This window comes from Catharus ustulatus, chromosome 2 (genome assembly GCF_009819885.2).
Source record: "Catharus ustulatus isolate bCatUst1 chromosome 2, bCatUst1.pri.v2, whole genome shotgun sequence".
In the NCBI taxonomy this organism is placed as follows: Eukaryota; Metazoa; Chordata; class Aves; order Passeriformes; family Turdidae; genus Catharus; species Catharus ustulatus.
This window is the reverse complement of record NC_046222.1, coordinates 18,000,910-18,025,905: the sequence shown is the minus strand read 5'-3', so window position 1 is coordinate 18,025,905 and position 24,996 is coordinate 18,000,910. Positions and strand designations below refer to the sequence as shown.

The window sequence follows — 24,996 nt, the reverse complement described above, 5'->3', positions numbered from 1 at the left end:
CCTAGATGGGGACATATCACTCCACTCAGAGGCAGTAACTGAGGTCCCAAGAGGATAATTAAGTCACAAGGATCTGAAGAGTGACTGCATCACAAACAGAAAAATATGAGCATATTCACATAGCATCTGTAAGGGCTATTTGTGTGGGGATCCACTGCTAGACATGGATCACTTATTTCTGGAGTAAGTCATTAACTGCCCTCCCCCAGAGGACAGAAACATTTTGATTCTCCTGGAGCCATCTTTCCAGTGGCAGCTCACATGCCATCCCCAGGAGGAGTCCGTGCTGTCTTCACTCAGCTTCCTAGCAGAACCCAGGCAAGGACTGTGCAGCCTTTAGACTCATAGAATGATTTGGGTTGGAAGGGGCCTTAAAGATCATCTGGTTCCAATTCCCACCATAGCCCTGCCACACACAGGGACAGCTTCCACTAAACCATATAGCTCAAAATCCCATCCAACCTGGCACGTTCACAGCTTCTTTGGGCAGCCTTTTTCAGTGTCTCACTACCCGCACATTTAATAATTTCTTCCTAATATTTAATGTAAATCTCTCAGTTTAAAGCCATTCCTCCTTGTCCTATCACTACCTGCCCTTGTCAACAGTCCATCTCCAGCTCTCTTGCAGGTCCCTTTGGGTACTGGGAGGCTGCTTTAAGGGCTCCCTGGAGCCTCCTTTTCTCTAGGCTAGACACCCCCAACACTCTCAGCCTTGCCCTCCCTCTATCTTGGTTCAGCAGCTCTCAGCCTCCAACTGGGCAGGACAATCCAGCCACCCTACACAAAGTCTGTCTTTTTTCAGTAGTCATTTTTTGCAAATTATTTTAACATCTAGCCCATCTTTGGCTTGAATGGTTTCTAATAGCATGCAGGCTGGCATTCATTGATTTTCTTCTTAATGCATCCAAATACAGGTTGGGTGCAATTGGGGAGGCAAATGGGAGGGCTTCTCTTGTTGCTAATTTAAAGCAATTAAACAATTCATAAGCATTCCTGAGATGTTTTTGAGCAAATGAAATCCGGATGAGGAGAATGGTTGTCTTGTGGAAGTTGCTGACTACTCAGTACATATGAACAGATGATAGCCTCAAATTCCATGAGACATGCTTGGATCTAATGGTATTTGCAAAAACACAAAGAAAAATATTGTTAGCATGCAACCAGTTGTTGTATGGGAGAGGGATGAGACGGGAATAGAGAGGAGGGAGGATGGGAGGGATAAGGACAGAAAAATACCAGAAACAGAACTGCACAAAATGTTTTCTCTAGGTTTAGTTCTCAGGATTACAGACAGTCCACCAATACATTCACTAATTGAGAGGCCTCACATGCAGCCACATTAATGTCACAACTATGTCACTTGGGCCAAGTGCTCGATTTCACAAACTTCTGCCTTTGGATGAAATTGTGGATGGTTTCTACCTTTTTTTTTTTTTTTTAAATAGTCTTCTTGGCTTCCAACAGCTTTGCCTGGTTAAATTTCCCCCTCTAGCTAAAAAAAGAAATTAGACTAATTTCTTTTGGCAGCTGTGAAATGGTTGCATATTGTGTATGTTTTCTTGATAAGCTTGCGTGAAATGGAATTGGTTTTCTTTTGATGGATACACCACTTTCAGCACACAAGATTTCAGCACACAAGAATGTCCCCACAAGATTAACAAGTGTTTAATTTTTTAGAGACCTTTTATGTGCATGTAGTGTCATGTATGCTACTTCTATAGAGCATTATGAGTAGCACATGAAGCTGTTTGAACGGGGAGACTGAACTGACTGAGGAATGTTTCCCCAGTGAATGTGCAACATGATTTGTGACAATGTGTAGTTTCCTAGCCACAAAAAGTTTCAGTGGATGGCAAGAACTCCCTGAGATTTGGGCCAAATTCAGGTGCTGTGGAATATATGAACGGCTGTGCTGGGTCTGCCCTAAAAGCAGTTTGGCCCCATGTTCTATAATGACAGCACCCAGATGTGGGTGCCTGGGGACAATGGCAAACATATGCAATAGTCCTTACTTTCTTGGGTCCTCAGCCACCAGTCTATTTTAGTTCAGACTCCCTGAACTCCCATTTTCTGCATATATTAGAGCCCACAATGGAGAGAGAGAAGAGATGTAATTTCCACTGAAGACAAATCAGATATTACACTGAAAAGCACTATGGGTGAATGTGATTGCTCTGACTTCTTGTATGAGCCTCAGCCTACCCTGTGCTTCAGTGCAATGCTATTATTAAGAATAAAATATAAAATCAATGAGTGACAAAGGAGATGTTCCAAGACAACAGGAAAAGGCCGAAATGAGTATAAAAGGGTAATAATATTATACAAGATCTTTATTATTATAATAATATGAGATAAAGTGGCTAGCATTCTGCCATTCTTTTCCCCAATAATTAATTTAGCCATGAAGGTCTTTCAAAACTGTATTCATGAGAGTCCAGAGGGGAGTGACCAGCAAGGAATCTATTCTGTCTTGAAAGTAAAAGCTTTTGAAAGATAGAGGTAGGATCATTTAATTGTTTCTCTGACAGAACCTCTCAATAATTAGTTCAAATGTAAGAAAAATTAAGTGCTGGAATAATTAGCAGAGTATTTTACTTTTAGTTATTATGTGCTGCTTGCCTCCCTACACGGTGAAACTCTTCAGTACTGGTGGGACTCAATAATGGCTAATGGAGAATCACAGACTGGCACTGCAGGTGGCAGCCAGACCACCAGTGCAAGCTGCTTGTGCATTGCCAACAGAAAATTCCCCAATGCCTTCCTTTCCTCTGTTTCCCATTCTTTGTCTTCTCAAGGGGCTGCTGAGCCGACTGCATGGGGTGGGTGGACAGAGGAGCTCCTACCAGATTAGTTTTCAGCCTGATCTGTGACCTGTTCCTGCTCACCACCAGTGCTGTGCATTGGCAACTCCTGCGGGGAAGTGATAGAAACGTGCAGATGAGAAAACAAAAGGGGCAGCTGAACACACCCACAGCAGCTTCTCCTTAGCTCAGCTTATCCCAGCAGGAAAGCTGGAGTGCCATGTTTGTTTTTCCCCACTGTAGCTGCCCGGCAGAGTGTTCCATCTCTGGACAGGCTTCATCCCAATGCCTGCCTGTAGCCAAGCTGCCCTAAAGAGCTGGGGCTGCCGTGGCTTTCAGAGCCAGTGTAAGCAGACCACAAGGCACTGCCATCTCCAGCTTGGAGGATCCCTGTGGGGCTAGGAGTCTTCCCAGGCAGACTGGCCCAGGCCCAGGGCGCTCCGACATATGGCTGGTCTGTGCTCTGGGGCAGGATGCCAGGGACAGGCAGCACTCCAGCTGAACCCTAGCTGGAACTCTGCTACTGGCTTCTACAGCATTCTGGCCTCCTCATGTGGACATTTTTCCACCTGAATTTAATTACACATTAATATTTTTAGCCAACTTGTCATCACAAGTCTTGAGTTTGGAGTAGGGACAAAGAAGAAACAAGGATGAAATAAATTTTTTGAGCTACATGAAGCAACTTTAAATTTAGCTTATGGCTTTCCTCAAGGAGCTGGTCTCCAACAGATGCTTTAACCAAGTTTTGTTTAGCTGTAACTATCTTTAAACCTGCCTGAAGTGATAATTGTGGGTTCTGCCCTTTGACCAAATTTGAACTTGCAAACAGGAAAAAAAAGGGAAGTGTTCAACAGGAACTCCACTGGAGGTACTACTGGTCAACTGATAAAAACGGTAAAACAGCTTCAGTTTTGATTGAAGTTTCCCTGTTACTTCTGAAAATTATACCAAACATGAAACATTAAATAATTAAATCCTTTTTATCTACCAATTAGCAGCAGTATGCAGCTTATCTCCATAGACAAAGGGGAAAAAAAATAGCAAGAGTGGAAAGGGTTACTTTAAAAATTTCCCCCCCTTCTCCTCGAGGCTGTAGCCAAACAAGGCTTGTAGCTGTTACGGGTAGGGCCTTGCTTGTATTACTGCAAGAGTTTACACCATGCTAAACTGTTACATTGTGGCTGCAGCAAATAATGCAGTATCTCCCTGCAGAACAGCGGGAACTGCTCCAGCTATTCAGAGACCAGAACTGTAAGAACTGCTAACAAAGGACGTTTATGTGGAAAGCAGCACTCTTCCTGCATACTCAGCTCACTGGTTTCTGTCTTCCTCCTCCTCCCCCTTCATCTTCTTCCGTTTAGAATTTCCTTTGCTTGTTTATCTGTTTCTGAAGTGGCTTAGACCCTTGTCCTCACCTAACCTTTTAACTCCCTCCTGTTTTTTAACCTCTCCTTATTTCATTTCTTCTCGTGGCTTTTGGACACCAAAGGTAGCAGTGGTAAACAGGTTTGTTTATTTGTTTGTTTGGGGTGTTTGTTGTGTGCATAGGCTGGTGGGAATATCCTGTGACTTGTATTAGCTCACAGTAAGGTTGTAGAGAACTTCCATTTCTGGTCAGTCTGTTCTCCTCACCCTCAGTACCTCTTTTTTACCTCCTTCAATGAGCTGCACCTTTTTGTTATTCTGTGCTTTTCTCTCAATTTTCACTCTCATAGTAAATATGCTCATTCCAGTGCTATTTTCTTCCTTGTTGGAAGAAATTCCTTTTTGGAATTGTTTCTCTGCATGGGCATGTCCAATTGTTTCTTTGTGTTCCCCAGCTTTTGTCTTCCAAGTCTGTAGTCCATGGGAATGGTGACTACTACCATGTCCTTAATTTTGCCTTTCTTCCCTCTGCATGCTGGTACTGTTGCAGATACCTGTAGGGTCTCAGTTCCATTTTCAGCTCTCTCCAAGGCAGAGGGTGTACGGTCTGCAAGTCAGGCTGGCCACTGAAAGCAACACCCTTCTTTGCCTGAAACAACTTTTTGCAAAAGTCCAAAGTCACTTCTGATAAGGTAACATGTATGCCTGGGAATATGATTTCTGGGTAAGAGCAAGGTGTGGCTCAGTGATATAACTGCCCTGGCTAGTCATGTGCTAGGAACCACAAGCAAGAGGAAAGCTTAAACACTGTTGTTTCCTGCATGTAAGTATAATGCAAAACAGTCACTCAAAATAGCAATTGTCACTTGAAAAATATGACTCATTTTGACATTCTTGGATGTTTTAACTGTATACCATTTGTAGGGCTCTAATGACTCAGTGTGAAGATTTGCCTGAACAGCTTGTAAAAGGCAGATCAGTGCTAGAATTAGCCTGAGTCCACAGCAGCTCTTCTAGGGAGGTGGCCCTCAGTGAAAGGGGCCCCTGAGCACTGGCAGCTGTATTCCAACACAGGGTGAAAAGCACCAAGAAGAGACTTACAGTACTAACCTGACCAGCCACTGAAAACAGATGCCTTTTTGTCTGGCTTTTGTTTTGAAATGGCCAATAAGAACAGATCAGCACTGGCACCATTGTCTGTAATAAATGTGTCTTCACTCAGTGGAAGACTGTGGTGTGTTGTAAACAGTCATGGCACTGAGTAAAGTATAATCGATCACACAAGTGCCACAAAGGATACATTTGCCAAAGCATGGTTTAAAGATTGGGATCTGTATCATAGAGCTGGCACACTTAAGACACAGTGAAAAGGAGCTATCAGCATTTTCTGAATGAAATATAGGATGGATTGTCATAAGAAGATTTAATAATGCTCTACTGCTATTGCATTTTCTGCATCACAGTCAAGCTTTATCCATTGCTTGTCAGAAGGTCTCTCACACTGATAAACTGGTATTTTGTATTCTGAGTCTCTAAAAAATAAATGACATGTTTCATCTGAAATGCAGACTTAGTTCCTGTTGAGCACTCAAAGCTCTTTCTGTATGCCATGCATCTTGCTCACTGCTATATTCTTCAAGCTTTATGTTGGGGTCACTCTGCTAAAATCAGGAATGGCAAATTTGGGTGTTTAGAGACACAGTATGTTGGCACAGGATAAAAATCTGGGTCCTGCAGGGAATATTACAGCCTTCTAGAAGATACATTGTCTGGCCATATCTTCTTCCGTTCCTTCTTTTCTTCCAGCACTGAACAACTGTTCTTCACAAATGAAAGCCTTGCTCCTTCTAGCCAAACCTTATGCTGGTAAAGGTCAAGTTAAACTGCTTTGAAACTCTGGGTATCAATACAACTCTTTGTGGCGCAGATAAAAAGGAAGGTTTTTTTTTGCAGAAGCAGGTGATTTTGAAAGGTGCAACATAAAAATGTCTGTCCACCAGACAAAGATAAATGATCCAGCCTAAATTCTGAGGCTTGAGGCATAAAGGTTATTGCACATCGAAAAGAAAGAGGTGGTGAAGATCTGGAAAACACAAGTGAGGTAGGAAAGCCCATCCTTACTCAGAATGTTTAGCCTGACCCCAAAAACTAGTCAAGAGATCAATTCAAGAAGAATACTTCAATTTGTGAGCAGGTTCTGTTTCATTTCCTGCTGTTTGATTCATTCTAGGCACAAAAGTTATCACTTGGCTTCTTCACCACTTCCTCCTCCCCCTGATTAGAACAATCAATGGGACACTGAGTTTTGATTAGCTGCTTTTAGAAGAAGGGTGACAAGCACCATGGTGTTCACCTTCCCTCTGTATGTAGCGAATTCAGTCTCTTACAGGAGAGAAGCACCGCAGAAGTGGTTTCTCTGACAGGAAATGGGACCAGCTTCCCGCTTCTTATCTCCTGACACCCACTGCATCAGTGTCAGCAGTGGCTGCTCACAAGAGGCACTCTACAGGGACACACCACATCAGTTCCACCCAGCTTAGCAGACCTCAGTTGGACTGACCACATCCGTTATATTCAGGTCATGTTGTCAAACTTCTGTGCACTTCAGAGAGATGCAGATTAACTAGAAGCAACAAATGGAATATACCTAAGCAAAGGCATGTTTTGTACATTTAAGACAAGATAGTATGGAAGAGCTTTCTAAAAGAAGCTTTTTATTCTATCCATATGAATTTACTACCTGTATTTCAGTCTTGTTCACAACAGAGAGAAAACTGAACTGGCTTTTAGTTGTTTATCTTCTCTAACACAGTTACCTGCAATCCCTTTTTTCAATAAGAGTTCTCACAAACCCAAACACACTAACAGATATGTCCTTATTCAAACAAAAGTCAGCATACTGAACTACTTATAGAAAAAACCCTCCAAACCTGCCACACCTAGAGTATACTCTTCTGTTCCAGGAAAATCTCAGAACAGTATTTTGTATTCTTCATTGTCAATATTATACAGCTGAAGATGATGATAATCTTCAGGAATGTTTTACTTGAGTTTGCAGGCACTCTACAGAAGGCTGTAATGAAATGGCTGCTGGATAAATTACTAAAAAATTAATGAGTGACACGTTTAAGATCAGTTGTCATTGTTTTTACTGTTGCAAGACAGCATTTGATAAACTTGGCAGAAATTCTTCCTGCCATTATACCAGTAACTTGTGCACCTCCTGTAACAACGGAAATAATGTTCAACAGATGCTGTCAAACCTTTTGAAACCTTCTGCACCATTTTTTTGGCACTAGTTTCCAGGAAAATTTGACAAACAGCCTCTCCCTTCTGGTCTGACTACTGGCTTGTATCCTTTCCCAAATGGAGGGAAATGGAGGCAAAATGCTCATGATCAAGCCATGCTGAAGAAGGATAGGGAGAACTCTCTAAAACCTTGTAAGAGCCCCTGTGCCAAGATACAAGAAACTTCTCTGCTAAAATTAGAGGAGGAATGGGAAACAGGGGATGCCTACACTACACAGTTTAATTCTTTGTGTTACTATTGAATAACACTAAGGTGTCATTTTAAATATTGTCATCCTTTGAAAACCACAGAAACAGGAAAATATTTTTGAATGAACAATTTCAATTAGTGCGTTATCAAGAGGAATATTATTAGAAATAATTGTTCTGTCCTTCTGACATTAAAATACTCACCTGTGTTGATTTTTACAAGAGGATGCACGTGAGCATGTCAGCTACTTCTGGGATGGAGTACTAAACTACAGCCAATCCTAACTACTAAGACCAGGAGTGAAAAAAGAATGGAGTAAAACTAGGCAGTAAGTGAAAGACTAGCAGTATTCAAATTGTTACTTACTCTCAATAAAAAGCTCTCAACCCTGCTCATTCCAGTGTTGCGTGGGAATAATTGCGAAATGGTAGGGCTGTTACTAGGAGGCTGAAAGACAGACATTTCCAGCAACACCAAGCCCTGGAGCAACAGCTAAGCATTAGCTAACACATGAGAAAGCCTTGGTAATGGCATTTGCTGAATGAAAAATATATCGAAAGGAGGAAATGGCAGATGAAAAGGACCTTTGCCATCTCCATGCCTTCTGTGGAAAGTCCCCACCTATGAGCAGTATTCACACAGAAAACCCAGCACTCAAATCCTGTTTACTTTAGCGTCATAGGTACTGATTAACTTTTTCTGAGCTTGATTTCATGCCTTTGCCAGGTATCACCCAACCATTTCCTACAACACGAATCCATCCACAAGCAAATGGAAAGCAGTGAGGCTGCAGGAAGTAGGGCAGAGTTTTCACAGGCATGTTGTGCTGCCGGTTCCAGCCCCAGGAGAGGCCTGTGCGCATGCACGTGCAGCTGCCTCGTGGGGGTACACTGCAGCATTGACATCCCCGCGCGGGCACGCGGCCAGCGTGGCACCACAGCATCAACCAGCTCCTTCTTTTTCTAATTAACATTTGTCAAACTTGGAGAGAAGCCCAGCATGCAAAATTTGGATGCAAAATTCAAAGAGCACAGAAGCTGGAAATGTTCACACACAGGCTCTTCCTTTATGCTTAGTTTTTTTTATAGGTCATGCACAGATGACTTACTTGCTCTTACTGTAACTTACAACTAGCAATACAGTGATTTTTTTTTGTATGTTGTAGTGCACAGTAGAGCTGTACTGCAATAAAAAGGTGGAGTTTAATAGTAGGTAGACATAAAGGTTTTCTCTTTTTCAAGAAAAAATTTTACCTGCACTTCCTCTTTTGAGTAGGTGACGAGGGGAAGGCCTTTAACGCCATCAGCAGACAGGAGTGAGAATAGTTTGACCAGATCTGAGAGTTGTTTATAACAGTAATTTCTCAAACTCATGTAAACTCATTCAGCTTCCTGCACAGCACCCAGCAATGTAAGTTCAAATGATTAATGTGTCTCAGTGCTGAAACAATGAATTCTCAGGATATGATTGAAAGCCACTTTTAAACTCTTGTAATTTCAATTTTAAGTCTATAGGAGGCTTTCTGTGAGAGAAATTATTGAAAGGTAAAAAACCAGTCCTTTGCACATTTTAGCAGCACAGCAATTTATGCTATCTGCTGATATTAGAAGAGAATAGGGAGTGTGGTATTAAAGTAAAAGGGTAATGCATGTAATCAGTCTCAAATATCCTAAATGGCCTATAAACAGCACCTCTAATAGCGTACCTAGCACTAAGGTTATTTCCAGTTCCCAGCAGGGCACTTACATCCTAATCTAGACAAAAACAGGGAAATAAGACATTGGGTCATGTTATGAGGTTCAGATGTACTTCAGAGTTGAAGAAACCCAAAGAAGTAATATGCTGCAAGTGTTCCTTTCCTGGAACTATGAGGAGTACATGCAGGAGAATGAGCTGGCTGCTGATAAGCCTTCTTTAACAACATGTTTCCAAGAGCCAAGTACCAGCTCATATTAGGGCCACATACAAGACTAAACTATTGAAGTCCTCATGGCAAGGACAAAACCCATGGCTTCTCTAAGCCAGGTGAGCAAAGGAAGCTCCTTCTTTTTCGCTTTTTATGATTTCTGGGTCTGTCTACAGGCTGTTTCTACTTGGCTTCCAGGTGAAATCTGACAGTGACACTTTGCCTCCATGCTGATGTTCTAGAGAACTGAAAATGTTAAGAGATCTTGGAAGAGGACAGCTGGATACAAAACTTAACTCTTGTGACTAGTCCTTCTTTCTTAAATCCTCTCCAGATGAAGAGAGACCCTTTCATACAACAGCTTTACGTGCATCCTACTAACTTAGGGACATCTTTGTTTTGTTGATCTTCTGTTCTGACACCACATAGATAATGAGCAGTGCAGGAAGTAATGTGAACCAAGTGATTTAATTTTAATGTGGTTTCTGCTTCCTGCACTGATTCAGCAGTGGAATAATTACACGGATCTTTGCTTCTGTAGAAGGGCCTTTCAGGCTGCTTGTGACAGGCCTCACTGCTCTCCTCTGCTTTTAAGAAAGGTAGTGTGGCCACTTTCTGAATCAGTAAGGCTGCTTTCAAAGCAGGGTCAAGTGCTTTTACTGTCTCAAGGGGAAAATGCCACTCTTTGCCAGATGACAATTAAAGGATGTACATCACTCCCTGAGATAACAACAGAAGTGTTCTACTTAAATGAAGGCAGTTTCAGACAGTACCATTAAAAATAATGTAGATCAATTCCAGATGATTAGCACAATATTTAGAATTACTTTGGCACAAAGGAAGCTTTTTTCTGGAGATTTTTGTCACATTAGAGGGTTTTTGGCCATGCTTGTCTTAACAGATTCACTTCTAATAGAATAAGAGGCTCAATTTATAAGGAAAGGTTTTGATTAATTGTGTTTGTTGTATTAGCATGAAGGAGATTTTTGAGGAAAGCATTTACATGAACAGCATTTATACAACATAACATTGCAATCCAAAAGCGTCAGTGAGTTGCTCTGCAGGCAATGCAAAAGGGAGTTGCTTTATTAAGCTGAAGTAAAGCCACTGTTAAAGTAAATATGCAGTAGCAACAGCACCTAACAAAGAGAACATGAATAATACTTTTCTAATTTCAGCTGAATGTGGGAGGATATAGGTAGGCAGCAAAAGGAGCTGGAAACCAATTTCCAGTGTGATTCATAGAGATTTTCAGCAGTAGCTTGCACAGGTAAATTGTAATAGTCGACATTTACAGATAGCTTTCACTTATTACAATTCAATAGGTTTAGGGCAAATGAAATACTGAAGCAAAACAAACTTACACTGGCTCATAGTACTGACTGTGTCAAGTATCTTGACTTTCAGACACAGAACTGATCCACTGATTCTGCAAAATACTGCTCTCCTTTAGGTGAGAGAAATTATTTGCCAGATGAATGACACAGCATACGTAAGTCAGGCAAGGATTTTAATGCCACTGGAATTGTACTAACATCATTCAGGGCTCATGACCAACCAGAACCAAAAGGATGTACTAGTACTTTAATAAGGTTATTTCTTTGCTCCATACTCCTTCATTACCACTAACATCTAGAATCACTCCCTACCTACACATTTACTAAGACAAAGCAAGCTCCCTGTTGCCATTACATTCCCAACTCCTTCCTCCTACATTTTTTTTCTCATTCTGTATTACTCAACTAGATTTGGCAACATTCTTCCTTCACAGAAATCAAAAGTGGGTGTTCTGACACAAGAACAGAAACAAGAATAATCCACATTATGTCCACAGAGCTCTTCTAAATACTATAAATGAAAGCAGAATTTGACCCAATGCTAATATAAAGTGATTCTGAAAAAGTGATTCTGAAAAAGTGATGGCACATGGAAAAAAATTAGAAAGCCAAGAATAATTTCCAAACAATACTTTTCAGCTTCTTTGGTCTTATATAGATTTTGATATTGCTGCTGTTAGAGGAGTCTTGCAGCTGATACCAGTTTTGACCCAGCCTGTTAGACAGGGTAATGCTGTATTATTTCAGTATCATCAAACACTTGATCTAAATGTATGTTAGTGGCAATGACAGGCATTTTACCTTAATTTCAAGTCCTTTGCAAGCAATTTCCTTTCAGCACTGCAGAGTATCAAGATTACAGGCTGTCAGCATCATTCTACAGACTTTCACACACTATGCAACATTCCCCAAAGAAATAGAGACATCTTCACTAACAAGAATTTACTAACAAGAATTTATTAGTATATTTGGAAGAAACATGCAGTAAATCTTAGCACAAAACTAAACATGGCTCCCCCTTGAGTCTAAAGTGTTCATGTTACTTCTTAAAAAGTGCATCTTTTAACAAGCATCTTGTTCAAAAGGAACAGGAATAAAAATCCTCCTACCCCAACAAAAACAAAACCTCTGAACTCACAAAAAAGCAAATGGTAGAAAACTGCATTTTGGGCAAACAAGTCAGGTCCAACCAATTTCAATAGACACCTACTGTGGCTTCTGGAATCACTGTTGCATGCATATCTCTAGTCATATTGGATTTCTCTTTCACCTTTGACTGGAGCAATGTGTGCTCCATCACACCAATCTGTATGTCCATCTGAATGGTCTCTTGCCTCAATTTTGTTAAGGCCTGTTTAATCTTCACAAGAGGAGCTGTCCAGAAAAAAGAAAACAGTACAACTCTGTCAGCCACCTAACACAAAGGCATTGTTTGCTGTAATTCACTCAAAAATGGAAGCGCTGAATGAACAAAACGGTGTTCTACTCTAAAGACACGATTGTACCGATACAACATTTTTAATATGCAAAACACTTTAAAGACAGAAATAGGCAATGACAATTTTGCTGTCTTCTTGACATCTAAGAGCTTCATAAAAATGTGCATCAACATTGAGACAGGTTTTTCAATGATGTGTTTTGCTCAGCTGAAAGCCTTATCCCCATACCTGACTTGAGGTTTGGTAGACAACTGAAGACACCTTCAAGCAGGGTGTGAAAATTTTACCTGTGAAAAGCTATTAAAATGTTTTGTGCCCTACATTTTGCTTCTAATCCCTCCCTTCCCACTAATATGATTTTGCTCCTTTGAATTGCTCTTATTCTTATTTTAATGAAGTACATATCATGAAACTGTCACCAAGAAAAAGGGTGTGTTGTCTGAAGCAAAAATGTACTTACCACCATCAGTCATACTGCTTCCTTTCTCTTCTGTTTCCTGCTTTACTTTCTCTAATGCTTCTGTAACCTTAAAATAGATTTTTTTCTTAATTAAATAGATGAATATCAATGTTTTTTAAGTCTCTGCTGAATAACTGTTTTGTTTTAAAAAAATTAACTAATCTATCTTACTTGTTATATAAAGAAAAACATTTTTTCAAATATTCAGGAATTTTTAATTTAACTAAATTAATATTGTAAAAAATTGCAGAAAAAGGGTAACAATTTGACCAAACACCATGGTGTTACTGAAAATCTATGCATCCCCAATAAAAACAACAATGTAAGTGTTTCAATGTGACGCTGGATGGAAGAACAAAAGAACCAATATCCCTACAGATCAAGATTCATCAAATAACCACGCTCACTGCCCTTCTGATGCCCAAGCATCAGGACTTCAGCATGTTACACTGTAAACCTGAGAAACAGCTCTGCAGCAAAAGAAGGTGCAGCAGTCCAGCCTGCTGGCACTGGCACAGGTATGTAAAATCCACATATGAAGAACAAAAGCACATTTCAACACGGTCTAGCAACCAGTTTGCCTTTGTAGACAATGCAAAAAGCAAATAAATTATTCTAAGGTATAGTCAAGGTAATAATTCAGTGTTCTTGTCTATTCAATAATGTGAAAATAGCCCTTCATTAAGGCTTCAGTGAGCCTTTTCAGCAACAAAAAGGAATCACTCCTGCATTGTTACTGCAAGCCTGCAGTGGTAATGGTATTGCCAGGTGGGCTGAGGTCTGATGGCATGCCTGAAAACAGATCAGTACTAACATCCAATGTGTCTGGTTTACCTCAGACATGTGCCACTGCACCTAAGTAGTCTGAAGGATGCCAGCTAGTAACATATTCACCATTCCTTATCAGTCAATCAGCACCCAAAGCACAACACTGTAAATCTGAAGTCATGATAAAACACTTTTTCAAACTTACATCCTTGAGAGTGAAACAGAAGCAGCTCTAATTCTGCAGAATTCATCCATTCAGAAATCTTTGCTAGAAAACTCACATTGCACTGCTGTATTACCTATTGCAGCTGCACTTGGTGATCACTGGAGGTCCCTTCCAACTAAACTGTTATATTCTGTTCTAAAACATCTCAAACTTGCTGTACAATTTCTAACACATTCTTACTGTGTGATCCATTTTATGCAAATATTCCTGAGACTTTATTGTCTAATAAATAAACTTGGTTTCAAAAACCCAAATAGAGCTATTAAAAAAATTCTGAATTGGATAAAGAGTTGAAGTTTTTTGAAATCGGGCTGAAATTCTAAAAATTACTTTTTAGTCAAATACTGCTTTTAAGTGCCTGGAAGATAAAAATTTCAAATCGTTAATTTTAAGTAAAAACAAGAGTTAAGCTTTTCTTCTTCCAAAGAATTTATGGGCATGATTTATTAATCCCCCATAATTCTAGGACACAGGATATAAAATACTGAACATTTACCTTCATTTACAAACTGAGTTCACATTCATGAGTTAAAAATCAATGGCAGCCTGGATTTAAAATTTAGGGAATGGACTAGATCACCTACCCCAAACAAGGAATAATCTTTAACATGAGAAAACAAATAAAAAACAATGGGTTTCATTAAACTGCAACCACTAAATGCCAGCTCTCTGAAGACTGTTTTAAAATAGGATGTGTTTTACCTCAGAAAGCACTCTAATCCTTTCAGTTACTCCTCCACTTCCCTCCTGGTACTTCTCTTTAGCCTGGAAATAAAAATGTCTTTGCTGTAATAACAGAGTTGAAGAGATGTATGCAGATAGCTCAGAGAAAACTTCAAGACTTGCTCTCATATATTCCAATTCCAGAAACTCTCCCACAAAGCCCCAGTGAGGTTTACAAATGAGGACAGGCTTGAAACAACAGCCCCTGCAATGCCTATCATTCAAAAATGTACAACAGTAAATAGTCCAAATACACACTTGATAAGAACTATGTTTTCTAATCATTTACATGAGGAAATAAACATGCAGAAAATCTGCCATAATGCAGAAAGGATTGAATACTGAAATCTAGAATAATACTTCATCAACAGTAAATTGCTGTATTGAAGATACATTAACAACAAGGCAAACAAACGTAGAGAGATCAAATTCTGTCAGCATTATTGTCAGCATGACCATAGCCAGGAGGGCTTGCCAAAAGACAGGCTATAACACCTCCTAAACAGGGGTTCAAAAAGCTTCTCAGACAACACACTATTGACATAAAAACTAAATGAAGCAAAGAAGTAATCAGAGAGCTTTGTGCACGTTAGCACCAGTACTCAATCTAAGGGATGAATGCTGGACTGAGACTGTAGTTTTTCCCCTCCTGACAGATGTGTGAACTTCACAGGGGAAGCAGAACTAGCAATTTACTAGCTGCTCAAGACTGGCAACAGCTATACATAATATTCAGGCAAAACCATCTATTTTCCCCTGCAGAACAGTTGAATAAAAATTGCTAGTTTAGCTTAGGAAGAACATAATTTGACAGCCAATCAACATTTCCCCTGCTTTATATCCAACAGCAGAATTCATAGATAGCTCAATCTATGTCGTCTTTGCCTCTACCCTCATTTATAAGCAAGTTAATCCTGGAGAAGGCAACAACAAAAGACCAGCAATACCTCACTCAGCAAGGCTTGTGCTGAACGGTATTCTTGAACCAAGTGCTCCAACTGATTGTTGATGTACTTTTCCCTGCTATTGATCTTTTCCAGTGTTCTGCTGATTTCATTATGGAGCTTGTCAAGGTAACCCTAGAAAAATCACATTTTGTGGGTTGATAGTATACAGACAGTATGCAAAGAGTATCAAAATGGTGCTGTAGTTAAGAAAGGCTATGGAAGCCTACAGAGAGAGAGAAAAATAGTACAGAAATACCGTGTTTAGCCAACAGAAAATTATTCCCAATGTGTTCTGGTTTGCCCGTCTCCTTTGCACGTATTTCAGTCATTACTGCTTCATCACTCTCCCCTCCTCAATTCATTACAAGTGTCAATGTCAATAAGTTACTCTAGCAACAATATTTGAGAGTATGTTGGGGTTTTTAACAGCACCTTCAGATTGCATTTTTCTATTTTGTCCTCTGTAGTCAGGATGTACTATGTAATATGCATTCATTACTGGACCCTGATAGCCCTGTTAATCCTCACACATACAACTCTGTCCACCAGCACCATCCTTAATGATCACTGTCATATCTTTCCCTTTTTAATTTTACAGCAATAGCACAAATAAAATGAAGAAAAAAAAATCAATAGTTCTTAATACAGATCAAATAAATGAGAAAATAAAAATGCTGACAGATTAGTAAAATATTCTCTACATGCAAGACATACCCTAGTTTCTTTCAAAGAAGAATCAATTCCATCCTTATGCTGATGCATTTGATCTACATGAATCCTCCAATCCTAAAAAAGACATCACAAATTAAAACACAGGTGAGTACAACTTTTATCCTTCTCTGATTACTAAACAACGGTGGGTAGGCAAAGCAGGGTCAGTTCTCTTTTATACTATTGCCATGTATCATCCTGCCACTGCCATGTTCATAGCCAGGGGCACTAGCTCAATGTGACACAATTTATAAATCTCCTAAATGTCACGTGTGACACTCAAATCCATAAACAAATACAGACATCCTCACTGATACCATAGTAGCTATGCTTTTTAGAGTCTGATCTTCACTGAACTATTTCTGCTAAAAACCACTCTGGGCACAAATACTAAAAATATTGATTGTAGCTGCACTAGTTCAGCTTATTCTTACAAAATGAGTGCTTTTGATGCCCAACACCTACCAGTTCTGGTCTATCTGTTCTTTCCCTTCTATTTTAGTCCTTACTGTTACCAGGAGAAGCATGGAAAGAAATTAAAGACACAGAAATACCAAAACTAGGTTTTGATAACGGGATACAATTAGAAAGGGGAAAATTATTTCCAGCTTCAAGAGCAGAGGAAACATACATGGACTCAGGGGTGGGGGCTGAGAAAAGTGCTCTAAAGTGGTACTGCACACCAGGTAATGAGCCACTAGAGAAAATGTGCTTACATTGTGTTTCAGGTTTGCACGAGACTCACGAACTCTTGTTAGTTTGGTGACAATTGTTCACAATTTGCCAAAATTTGGAGTTTAAATAAAAACAACAGTCCAGGACTTTACTGTAAGTTTTAGTTTCTAGATCTTCAATTAAACCATTAATACTCTCCTGGTACTATGTTTACATGCACAGCTTAGGAAACAGAATATGATGTTTTCTGGCAAAATGGAAGAAGGCCAAACACTTCTCTCCAATTACTTCTGAAAGAAGCTAGAAGAATAAGAATCCCCTTTTCATGTTCATTTTTACATATTCCTTAAGGCCAAGAAATAGTGCATTAAGCTGTAAGCCAGTGGCTTTAATTTTTCATGTATGTCTCTATTAAGTTTTAATTCCTCACTGTGAGACTCAAGCATCATGTTCTCTGCAACAGATGGGCTTACTGAGGATCAGAGCAGAGTGGGTCGAACCAGGCAATTCTTCACACAGAAAAACGCAGTATGGTGTAAGAAAGGCAAGCAGGTCAGCAGACATTTGTAGGTTTCCCCTATTTTTGGCAAAATCTTCCATTGTATTCATGTATATGCATTGTATTGCTACATCAGTGCTGCAGATTGCTCCAACACCCCAACTGCCTGGGTCACTGCAAATGAACAATCTCAATACTGCACTGATCTGTGTGTGCTACACAAACTCCTAGAAAGAAGCTTACAGCAATACCAGGAGCAGGTCCTAGGATAGGACTTGCCAAAGACAAATGCCTACTTTTAAGCTAGAGTCCTGGAAATAGACTATGGAGAGAAATACACAGTTCTAAAGCATGATGGATGAGTTTCACCCTGGGACAGTTACTAGGATATGGTGAGCAAAAGCAGTTGAAAAAGTGCTCACTCCTTTTCACTAAACATAAGGAGAGCTCAGGATGACTAGACTGGGGTACAGGCCTACTTGACTGTCATGTAAGGTTTACCAAGAGGAATTCCATACAATCAGCCTTTCATGTGGTTGGAAAATGGAAGAGTTAAAAGTTAAAATCATCAACTGTCCCCAAGAAGATGTTTTAATAGTTTTTAAACTGAGGATATAATTTTTTAGAAGTCTGAATACATTGGAAATGTCAGAGGACTAAAAAAAATCCCCACTGAATAAATATATAGAAATGAGGTGCCTTGTAAGCAGCAGAAAAAAAAATGTAATATTGTAAAAACACCTTACTGAAAATTATTCCTTCTAGGGTCAAAGTAACTGACAAAGGTTCAGACAATGGAGAGCCCATTACTCACAGGTCTTTGCATGACCAAAGACAACAACTGCAAACAGAAAGTAAACAGCATCGACTGAAACCACATTTTAATCATCATGTGTACACAGACAAACCCACTCTTCCATACCTTATTGTCAGTCCTGACTGTGACTTTCAGCTGTGGAAGCACACGTTCTACTTCCAGATTCCACTCTGCTGCATCTGTTGTGGACTGTAAAATCTCTTCCTGCTTTGAAGTGTCATTCACGTTCTGTGTAAAAATCATAAAGTTTATACACAAAATATCACTTTTATGCACAGTGAGAACTGTTGGAAATCACCATAATGGTTTGCAGTGTTAATATTAGAAAAATTTATATCCAGAATTATCTAGGCTACAGATGAAATGGATTTCTTTAATGGCTTTCTTTGAATTCATAAAGAATTAAAATACATATGTCTTCTCATCATACTTAAAACTGAAAACAATTAAATGTATATATTAAGAAACTATAATATATTTCAGAAGTGGTGTATGTATGTGGGATTAAAATACACTCATGAAACTAATACCATGTTTCTCTAGAAGTCTCTGCAAAAAAATTCTTGCAAATGTTCCCAGCAGCCCTTCAGTGATATCAGTTTAGAAACTGGCTGCACATTGTTCTTTCAAAATCCTATTAATATATAGTATCTGATTCATTTCAGATGGGGTGTTTTTTCAAGTAACAACTATACAAGGATTTCTAGACTTAATAAATGTAAAAATCTCTCAAGTGAGGACTGATGGGTAACAACTTACCGATCTGTATGTCTGTGCCTTTAGAACATTCAGGTCAATATAATTTTCTTCATTGTCTGACTCTTCTTCCTTAAGAGAAGTTTCAAAATAAGACTTCAGTTAAGTATTGCACAATCTTTCTCCATAATTTTGCAGAAGCACAAACCAAGGACTATTAAGTTCCAAGACATGGAGTATTTACGATATGGAGCTTATGGAGAGACATCATATCTGGGACAAGCTAAAGATTAAAGCTACCACACAGGATTACAAAAAATAAACCAACCAACAGACAAATCTCAAACCCTAAACCTAAGGCCTCTGACATCTAATGGCCCATTATCAATAGTTGTATGGTAATTGTATTTTAAAATATATTTCTTAAAGCTCTACCTTAAGCTCTACCATCACAACAAAACCCAAACCACAATCAGACCTCAACACAGTTTTCAAGATGTCATTTGCACTACATATTTGGAGTTACAGAATGATCTTCAGTGTACAGATTAACACAATAGAAAATGAGGCAATTGATTTTTTTCATGCCCATGAGACCACACACTCTGCTCATGTACTCTATAACTGTTAGTCTCAAAATTTCTTCCTTCCATGACTACAATCAGCTGACAGCCATGCCCTGTAAGCAATGATGCTTTTTCTGTGCATTAGCCTTCATTTATCTATTCTGTATTTCATCTGCCATTTTATCACCCCTACACTTCACCCTTATACATCTTGGTCCCCTCTTGACTGCCTTTTCCACCAAAATTTTTCCAAAGTGAAATTTTATCATCTACCTCCTTTCTAAACAAATCACAAAAGCTGCAATAACCCAGGTCTTAGGGTAAAATCCTTCAAGACTCAGTGAAAACCTTGGAGTTTATTCCTCTTTCCTCTACTTTACCCAGTTTTTAACTAACAGGGACCACTATTTTCTTCTGGCATGTTTGACCCCGAGACCCCTGAATACTTACAAGAAATTAAGACTAGATTGAGACTATATTTTGCTAAACAGACAATACATATTTGTGCAGCATTTAAAAGAACATACCACTAGAGCAAAAAGACTGGTTATCAGAGGTGAGAAACCAAACTGTGCAGATTTCCTTGCACGCCCAGCCTCACTGCCTACTGCTGGCCACCTAATACAGGTTATCCCATTCCCCAAGATTTACAGAACTAGGGTTGTCTCTGTCAGCCTCATCATTTCTATTCAGAAGAATCAAAACCAAAGAACAATCAATGAACCTCATCATTAGCATTTCATTGCTGGAAATACTGCTGAATTCAACTATGGATACAGCTAATATCAATATATTGGCAGCAACAACGGATTGGGCAAAAAAAATTACATTGGCATGTAATTAATCCCTGTAGAACCACTAGGGGCTCTAAAAAATGAATATCCTTTTGGTATAAACTTCCTGGTAATGTAATACCTAGTAAAGGAATAACAACTCAGTGGTTTTATTAACACATACATTCCAAAAAGCTAACAGAACACATTAGTTGTGAAAAATCATGGCCTAGGACAATACCTGAGAGCAAACCCAGAGGTTCTTTGAAGGATTTCAACTGTGCTTTAGTTATGTTTCATCCCCACCTCCCAATTTAAGCAGCTTAGACCTCAACAAGATACCGAAAAGAACAGACAGCTGTTTTCCTTTTTTAACCCTTTAGTTTAACATCAAGAGTAGAGTTACCAGTAGAAAAGAAACAATTCTGAATCTCTGTGGTTTTAACGCATAGTTAGATTTCACTGCATGTAAGCACATATGCTCAGTGTTAAAGAGTTAATCTTACCTGAAAAGCAACAAAAAAACTCTACAGAGAACTGACAAGGCAGGAATGGAGCTGCCGGAAAAAGCTTGAACAGCTAACTGTAAAGACTTCTTAAACAAGGCCAAACAAAATGAACAGTGAATAAAAACTTCCTCATAGTCGACCAATACTAATATAATCAAAACCAATCAAATAAACCTACTGCAACATCCTCTTCCAATCTACTAAGTGTTAATTCTGCATCATCTTCTGTTATTTCTTCCTCTTCTGGCTCTTCTGTTGGGTATGCTGGCCTGAAATTAATTCAAAGAACAGCAGAGCTTTTAAACACAATAAATTGTAAATACCTCTGTTTTTTTCGTGAGAAAAACAGATGGCGTGGAAAATACCTAGACAGCAATTAGTGTTTCACAACTTAAATAAATATCCACTCAATCTTGAAAGTCTTGTTCATCTTGGACTGTCTTAAAAGTAAAGGCAGTACAGTACACTCACACTACAAAGTCATGTAGGAAGTAAATTCTGGGGTTTTTCTCTATTGGTCTAAGCCCTTAAAATGTGCAAGTGCAAGTTACCACAGCCTTATTTTCAGCCTACAGTGCAACTTGCGTACTAAAGAAAAGTAGTAGTAAAACACTTCCAAGGTAGAAATTACTTTGTAATATCCATTTCAAAACCCATCAGAGGAAAAGAATGAAATAAAGAACACTTTTAAAGATATTTTCATATACTTGAGATTATGTTACCTAGTTTGTCCTCAAATTTCCTTCAGATTACATAAAATTAGTCTACTTGTAACATGATCTTACTGTGCACAATTCCAGGAATTTATTATTGATTGACAGAACCTAAAAGGACATTAAACGTTTCAACTCAAATATCAGATTAACAAGGAGTTATGTGTAGGGAAATAACAAAAAACAAAGTCATCAGTTAAACCTTAATTAGCTAAGTCTATAATGGTCAAAACTCAGCCTTGCTGGTAACAGGGCAGTTGTGTGAAATTGCATTAGGAATTAATTGGTTGCCCTGCTTCGAGCCTAGTTGAATTTTCCAGCTCATGAAACATCAAGTAAAATGCTTTTAGTCATTCCTATGTTTTATTCTACTACTACAACTTACATCTGATTGCTGGAAAACAAGGGAGGATGCTTAGAAGTGTACTGTACCTTTTCCAGCTAAACCCCGTGTGTTTCAAGGCTTCTTCAGCTAAACAATCAAGAACATAGCACACCTGCTCTCCGCAGCCTGTCTTTAATTTTGAGGGAGGAAAATCCACAGGCCTTCCCTAAAATGAAGAGACAGGCTGTTTACTAATGGCCTTGTAGGGAGCTAAGTTTCTGCATACTAAAACTAAAGTGTCCCTTGTATATGAAGAATTTATTAATGACAATTTCCATTCTTCTTCTATGCAGCCCCAGTGAGACAACAGACAGAAAAGCAGACAAAGCCAAGGAAGAGATGCAGTGTAGAAATCTCTGAGCACATGGTAACAGGATACTCCCAGGGAGTAGAAGGGGCAGAAGCCACAAGTGACAAGGCAAGGCAAGAACAGCTACAGAGAAACTCAAGTACTGAGACTTAACTACAAACTTTTCAACAGTGCCCTGTTTGCTCCAGATTTTATTTATAAAATATTTTAATTTATTGCTGTCATGCAGAATAAACATATTAGTTTGTTATGATTTAACTTCTTTAGAGAAGAGTGTCTTAATATCATTCATAGCTGCACCAGAGTGTAATCTTCCATAAGATCATACTTCTTGTCAGTTTATATATTTTCCTGACCATTGGGGGTTTTTTTTCCTTTTTTTTTTTTTTTAATTAAAAAAAATCTCAGTAGTTCCTGGCACCTTGTGCAACCTTTCACTCCTTAACAACAAACAAACAAAATCCAGAAAACATGAACACTATACTAAAACATTTCCTACACTACAAATTAAGTCATTGGTTTTGGCAGGAGCAGGATCACAAACAGTGTAAACCTGCCAGATAAAATCTGAAAATTACACCACTATAAATGAGCAACATATGTCACACTGCAAAACATAAGCCTGAATTAATCCATTTTATAGACAGTAGAACAAAACTTAACTGGAATCATTTATAAGACCTTTTTTGTAGTGCTAAAAAAATAAGCAAGTAGGTACAGCCTATGTAAACATCCATTTAACGAAGTAACATAATACAAAGAGCTAGGAAAGGAACAGACGCAACAGGAGAACAGTGCTGTTATTTCTAAAGGGAATGCAGGTGTTTAAAAGACACTTGGGAAGAGAGCCCATAAGGCACTCACAAAGGACCGCAGCTCTGAGAGCACATTTGAAATCACCGCGTTGGGGTCGTCGCACTCCTGCGGCTGCTCAAAGGGATGTCCCGCTTTGCTGATCAGCCAAGCGGCGAGCGTGCAGAACATGAAGAACTGCTCACCGGGGTTGGTGGGCAGTGCAAAGTAGTGCCTGTTCAAAAAGGGGACACATGGTACATAGTGTGAGCTTGTGCAGCTCTTACAACTTTACAGGGCAGCATAGGCTACAGAGCACTTTCTTTACCCGGTTTTCTCAATGACCAACCCCTCTGAATGAAATTCAGGATGCCTGGTTTCACACAGAACCAGAGCAGAGTAAGTCTGCTACACCCAGTTGGCTTATTTCCACCTTTGAGTAAGTTTTTAGTCAACACCAGACTTGGCTGTCAAGTTCCCCAAATCACCTCCCCTTCACACTTTCCTCAAGAGATGTAAGAGGATGGTATTCCTACATCTGCAAATTCAGCTCAGATCAGGAGCATGTTTTGAAGATCCCCACCTGTGCTTACAATGACAACTGGATCTGATTGGACCACACCAAATTCAAATATGTGGACCTAACAAGAATTGAATCAATGGTTCAAGAGCAGGCTAAAAGCAAGTAAACTTACTTGAGCCTCCTTCTCCAAAAGGGAGTAACGTGGACTCCCTTACCACACTGTTGCTGACAAAAAGCTTCATTCTATAACCCTTCACTTTCCACCCAGCTGTGCAGCCTGGCTGGACTTGACAGACAGGTTTAAAAGTTATTTCAGCAGATGGATACTGGGAGCACATTGGTCCTGTTTCTCAGGCTTCCTGTGCACCACCATAATTTTAAATAAAGAAATAAAAAACATGACATATGAAAGAAATATGTACTGGATACAAATCCCCAGCCCAACCAACAAAGGGTCCAAGACCCTCTTTGTAAAGGGTTAGAGGCTCAAAAACTATACACACCCCACGAACAGCTATTCTGAATTCCAGACATTTGGAGTTATTTAATACAACTCAGAATTTAGGCAGAGCTATTTTTTGCGGAATAAGTGGAATTATTTCTTGCACAGCCACCCTGGCATACAGATCTCCAGTAGCTCCCGGGCCAGGGATGCTCAAGGGACCATTTACTTATGGCATCTCAGCATTTCCGGGGCCCCGTGTTTTGAGAGCTTCCAGCTCACACGGGAGGCTGTGCAAGGGCTGGTTTTCCCTCGGGCCAGGCACGCTGCCAGGCCGATGCCATCCCGCCAGGCTCGGGATTCCTTGGCAGGGATTTCCTTCCCCCCGCCCGCGGCCGCTCCGGCGTCTCCCGCCAGGACCAGGAGCAGCACCTGGACAGAGGCCGCATGTTGTGGCGGCGCAGCGCCTCCTCCTCGTAGCTCAGCAGCTTTAGCTTGTCCAGCAGGTCCTCCATGAGCACGAACATGTGAAAAGCCGCGCCGGGGCCGCGCTCCGCCGGCCCTTCCTCGGCCCGATCCCGATCCCCGCGCCGGGGCACAGCGCCTTCGTCGGCCATCTTGAACCGGTAACCACAGCGACGGGGGCGGGCTCGGGGCGGTCCCACAGTTCGACAAACTTTTCACCGTGAGGAGTTGGTGGTTGTTTTCGGCTTTGGTCCCTTCTCGCAGACGGATTTCATAGCACCACGCTCCGGGCAGCTCACGGTCAGAGATGCGGAAAAGTGAGTCTGGGCAGCCGAGAGCTGTGGCATTAACCACGGGGACCCGCTGGAAGCGCCGTGGGGCGGGCTGGGGAGGGAAGGCAGCGGGTGGGAAAGCTCCGTCTCCATGAGGGAAAGCTCCGTGTCCGGGTGGGATTGTGCTTGGCCCTGGTGCGGCTCCTCGAGGGCTGTGTCCAGCTCTGGACACCTCACCGCCACACAGACAGGCCGGAGGTGCTGAGAGGGGCAGTTCCTATGAGGAGCCCCTCAGGAAACTTTCCAGGAGCGAATATGTGGCTGTTAAAATACTGTTAGAAAATAATTACCTAAGCTAGCCCTAGGCACGCACT

The 24,996-nt window shown here is 40.2% G+C and overlaps 1 protein-coding gene across 1 annotated transcript; it reads right to left on the bottom strand.

Moving 5' to 3' along the window:
- Positions 1–11,848: 11,848 nt before the first annotated feature.
- Positions 11,849–24,531, bottom strand: IFT57 (intraflagellar transport 57). Its single transcript, XM_033053243.2, has 11 exons — positions 24,318–24,531; positions 22,993–23,155; positions 21,866–21,984; positions 20,899–20,989; positions 18,936–19,004; positions 18,282–18,404; positions 16,189–16,260; positions 15,475–15,606; positions 14,507–14,569; positions 12,811–12,877; positions 11,849–12,285 (listed from the first exon to the last, which is right to left on the bottom strand). The coding sequence occupies exons 1-11, from the start codon at positions 24,500–24,502 to the stop codon at positions 12,107–12,109; spliced, it is 1,263 nt and encodes a 420-aa protein (XP_032909134.1). The 5' UTR covers positions 24,503–24,531; the 3' UTR covers positions 11,849–12,106.
- Between the last annotated feature and the right edge of the window lie 465 nt (positions 24,532–24,996).